The sequence below is a fragment of the Myotis brandtii genome, unplaced genomic scaffold, assembly GCF_000412655.1.
Source record: "Myotis brandtii unplaced genomic scaffold, ASM41265v1 scaffold187, whole genome shotgun sequence".
Classification (NCBI taxonomy): domain Eukaryota; kingdom Metazoa; phylum Chordata; class Mammalia; order Chiroptera; family Vespertilionidae; genus Myotis; species Myotis brandtii.
This window is the reverse complement of record NW_005356944.1, coordinates 4,505,852-4,510,179: the sequence shown is the minus strand read 5'-3', so window position 1 is coordinate 4,510,179 and position 4,328 is coordinate 4,505,852. Positions and strand designations below refer to the sequence as shown.

The window sequence follows — 4,328 nt, the reverse complement described above, 5'->3', positions numbered from 1 at the left end:
GGGGGGGGGGGGGGGTCTGTGTCCAGGTAGCTTGAAGCCACATGGACAAAAGTTCATGAAACACTCGTAAGTGCTTTCCCTCCCCACCCGCAAAAGGGTACTATGTTGACTAATAAATTATCTGGAAACACAAAAATGTTTGTACTTCTTCCAACTATGAAGAATTACTGATCATCTACACTTTAAAGAGATAACATCAGCAATGACATTCTTAGACTATGACATCCCCTCTTAAAACTTTCATTTTTGGACTCACTTCAAAAAACATAAGTATTCTTAATAAAAGACATGAGTTGGGGCAACTGCTGGGAATGTCTACAAAAACTGCCACCCTTTCATCTTAGGAGGCCTGCTCCCTGCCAGGGATCTGAAGTATCTTTACCATGTATGTTCAGCAATTTGAATTCCTTCAACCTGTGAGAACTCAACCCCCAGGCAATGAACCTAGGGTGTGGTGAAGTCACTCCAGTTTAATCTTAATAAAAGACATGAGTTGGGGCAACTGCTGGGAATGTCTACAAAAACTGCCACCCTTTCATCTTAGGAGGCCTGCTCCCTGCCAGGGATCTGAAGTATCTTTACCATGTATGTTCAGCAATTTGAATTCCTTCAACCTGTGAGAACTCAACCCCCAGGCAATGAACCTAGGGTGTGGTGAAGTCACTCCAGTTTAATACCCCCCCCCCCCTTTTTTTTAACCTGCACAGGCACAGTCCTGGCTGGAACCTGCTTCAGACTTTCAAACACTCTTTTAATTAAAACTGCAATATAGACTCCAACCTCCTATTTTTCAGAGCACTTCGGAGAAACTGGAATGTCACTGAGGCTGCATGAAGACAGGAACATTCTGGACATTATTCAAAAACTTTAATTTCTCATGCAATTGAAAACCCACAAGTGACTAGGCTGCCAGTTGGAAGAGAAAGAAGAAACTGTTATTGTTCTTAAATGCTAATTAGTGGCAATGTTATAATATTATTAGAACCTAGCTCAGGGAGGCCTAATAAAAATATCATCTGAAAATATTGCTTTTAACCAACGTTAGATTTGCTTACAGTGAGGTCTTTGCACTCTCTGGGTGCTAGGAGAGCCTGACTTTTTTTTCTGTAAAGCTTCATCAGAACCTTCCACGGCATCTTCAAGGCCTTGTTCAGAATCATTTGATTTTGATTTTCCTGCTTCAATTATATTGGTCTTCTCAAGATTTTCAGACATTCTCAATTAAGTTTATTCACTTTCCTAAAAAGAAAAAAGATAATGAACCTGGGAAGAAAAAAAAGGAGCAAAATGTTTTAGCTCTGTCAGTAATTAGCAGTGTGACTCCTGACAAATCATTTAATCTCATTGGGTTTCAGCTTTCTCATCTGGAAAAGTAATAGGCTTGCTAGGATCTTATCCAGTTATAATATTCTACTCCAATGATTAAACATACACTTTTGTTATTTATCAAATTAATGGACCTGTATCTCAGATGGAGAGTAACAAGTTTGAGTATTTTTGTCCCATTCCTGAGTACCATGTAACATTAGAACACAGGGCTATAAACTGCCTGCTTCCATTTTAATTCAAAGAGTGATTCGACTCTTAAAACTCTGTACTTTCACTCCTGAGTGCTGGTAGGAAAACTTTGGAAATAATGTGTTAATGTTTAATCAGGCTTCCAAGTGAACACACTGGCTGAGGAGTTGGTTCCCGGATCCCATTATGTGAATGAGATACGTTGGATGACGGATAGAAGATAGAATCTTATGAAGCGTTTAAGAAGAATGTGTGGGGCAACTCCTTACCAGTCAGCAGAAAAGGATGATGAGTAAAGCAGGAAGTTGCCAATAACCATGATATACGTGGCTGGGTGCGGTTTTAATTTTTTTAGTTGCCGATTAGAATAGAAATAACATGTCAGTTTGGGCCAGTTAATAAAGGCCTGGAATAGTAACCTCTTATTTACTGTATAAGTTTTTGTCAAGTTGGTTTCCACCCCCATTTTAGAGTTCTCTATTCCTAAGGTATTTCCAATTGAGGGAGGAGAAAGATGAACGTTCCGTTCCTGCACTTACACTACTGAAAATAATCAGTCTTGGTATTATTAGCATTTGAAGATCACAAAACATTTTCATAAACACTAATTAAACTTCATTACACACCTGGAAGGTAATCCAGAGATCAGAAGAAAGAGTCACAGACTCTTTTCTGCACATCAGAGAAGAATCACTTGATATAATTACCTGGAATTTTAGATACCACCATTAAATAGAATGAAGTTACTGGAATTTACATTTTCAGGCCTGTATTATTCATATGAAGACTTTTTTCTTTCCTTCCTTCCTTCCTTCCTTCCTTCCTTCCTTCCTTCCTTCCTTTTCTTGAATGGCAGGTTGCCACATGCAGCACCTCATTTGAATGTGTCTGGAGTCTTGGAAGCTTGACTACCCTATGCTCTACAAATGGACCCTGAGAGCTTGTCTGGAGATTCTAGCAGGAGAGTGCAGCTACAAGAACAGTTAGTCCTCTCCTCTAGCGGGGAAAGCCATCTTCGACCAAGAGCACAGCTTGGGGAGAAAGGCAGATGGAGTGGTGAGGGAGGAAGGGGACACCTGCCTAACCAGCCAGATCAGCCGAATCAACCCTGGCGATCAGTGGGGTGACAGACGTTGCAGCCAGATCACCCTCACGTCCTGAAGAGTCCATGTGGCTTTAAAACAGTTCCCCTTTACCTTCCAGCATCTCACTCCAGACACCCATCTCCTCTCTGTTCTAAATCCTATTTGGCTCTGGAAATGCTCCAAGAGCCAACAGATAACATTACCAGCAAATCCTAAGAGAAAGGACAAACAAAAACACTTCTAATTTTATCCCTTTCACATGCTGGGAATGAGCTCAAGAAGGATGAAGTAATTCATTCTATGCTCTGAGGAGGAAAGGCAGGAAACTTAGCTACATCAACTAACCCATCCTTGTAAGATTAGGCTCGGGTCCACGCTCCTCCCAGGACCTTCCCCAACCTCACCAGTATTTGCACCTTTCTCTGAACTCCTGCAGGACGGGTTACTAGACATCTGGCATCCGTTGCCTTCACTCTCCCCTGCTGGCTCAGCCTGGCCACTACAGCTCAATCAAGGGATTCTCTGCCCCTAAATCAGTGGTTCTCAACCTTCTGGCCCTTTAAATACAGTTCCTCATGTTGTGACCCAACCATAAAATTATTTTCGTTGCTACTTCATAACTGTAATGTTGCTACTGTTAGGAATCGTCATGTAAATATCTGATATGCAGGATGGTCTTAGGCGACCCCTGTGAAAGGGTCGTTCGACCGCCAAAGGGGTCGCGACCCACAGGTTGAGAACCGCTGGTTTAGAGGGAGAGAGAGACATTCTGACAAGGAAACACGGTGAAACTTAAGCCTTCATGGCATTATGAAATCACTAAGGAAATAGAGAAGAGGGAGAAACTAATTCTGCCTGCAAGGAGGTTGGTATTCCCAGAAAAGGGGACATTTGAGCTGGTCTTTTAGAAAAGAGTAGGATTTCATTCAATTAAAAAAAAATGTCTGGAGGGGGAGAGGAAGAGCACAAGTGGAGGCACATACATAAGTAGCATAAGAGGCAGGTGAGGAAGGTAAAAAGACGGGTTGGGGCCAGATTGTAAAATTGCTAGTTTTCTTTAAAAACAAACAAACAAACAAAAACACAACTTTTCACCTAGATTTTTAACTTCTTAAGGGCCAAGACCAACCATAGCCCCCACGTATGCTCCATGCATATATGCCCCAAACAGACACCCACTAAGGATCTGTTGACAGCTGTGTCATCTCAGGGATGTCGGTGTCTGCGGGAGGGATGGGCGTTGGTCTCGGACATGCACGGGTCCCCATGCTGGCCCTTTACTAGCTCCGCTTCCCCATCTGGACAACGCAGCTAGCCTACGCCTCTCCGGTCTGGGGGACGTTTAAAGGCAGACCGTGCATGACAACAGATGGCTCCCGACCTGCTTCCCATGAATGGCAGGGGCGGTTCCGGGCTGGAGGATGCATTCACGCACTCAGTGCGCTCACTCACTCAACACTCCCCAGTGCCCGCCAAGCCTGGAAAGGGAGCCGAGGGGCGGGGTCCCCGCTCGGGCCGTGAAGACCGTCTCTCGGAGCTTCAGCCCAGGCCGAGCTGGACACCAGAGACGCCCCCGCAGAGAGGGTCTTTGGGCAAAACGCAGGGGATCGGTCCACCGACGCCGGGAGCCACGTCCTCCCGCACGCGGCGCCACTCCTCCCAGACGCCTTTGTAAACAACTGTTTGGGCCGGCGAGGGAGTGGCCCAGCCGGGGAGCAGGGATGG

At 44.7% G+C, this 4,328-nt stretch overlaps 1 protein-coding gene across 3 annotated transcripts in view; it reads right to left on the bottom strand.

The window, feature by feature from the left end:
- The window catches only part of TCP11L1 (t-complex 11, testis-specific-like 1), a 38,230-nt gene extending 33,908 nt beyond the window's left edge, over nt 1-4,322 (bottom strand). Inside the window, exons 1-3 of one of the 3 annotated variants that reach the window (XM_014538158.1) lie at nt 4,056-4,322; nt 2,145-2,225; nt 1,056-1,263 (exon numbers count right to left, since the gene is read on the bottom strand). In XM_014538158.1, coding sequence (XP_014393644.1) covers nt 1,056-1,215 — 160 coding nt within the window. In that variant the 5' untranslated portion in view covers nt 1,216-1,263; nt 2,145-2,225; nt 4,056-4,322. Of the gene's footprint in view, nt 1-1,055; nt 1,264-2,144; nt 2,226-4,055 lie in introns of those variants that run through there. The other 2 variants (XM_005864400.2, XM_014538159.1) reach the window with 2 other exon arrangements.
- Between the last annotated feature and the right edge of the window lie 6 nt (nt 4,323-4,328).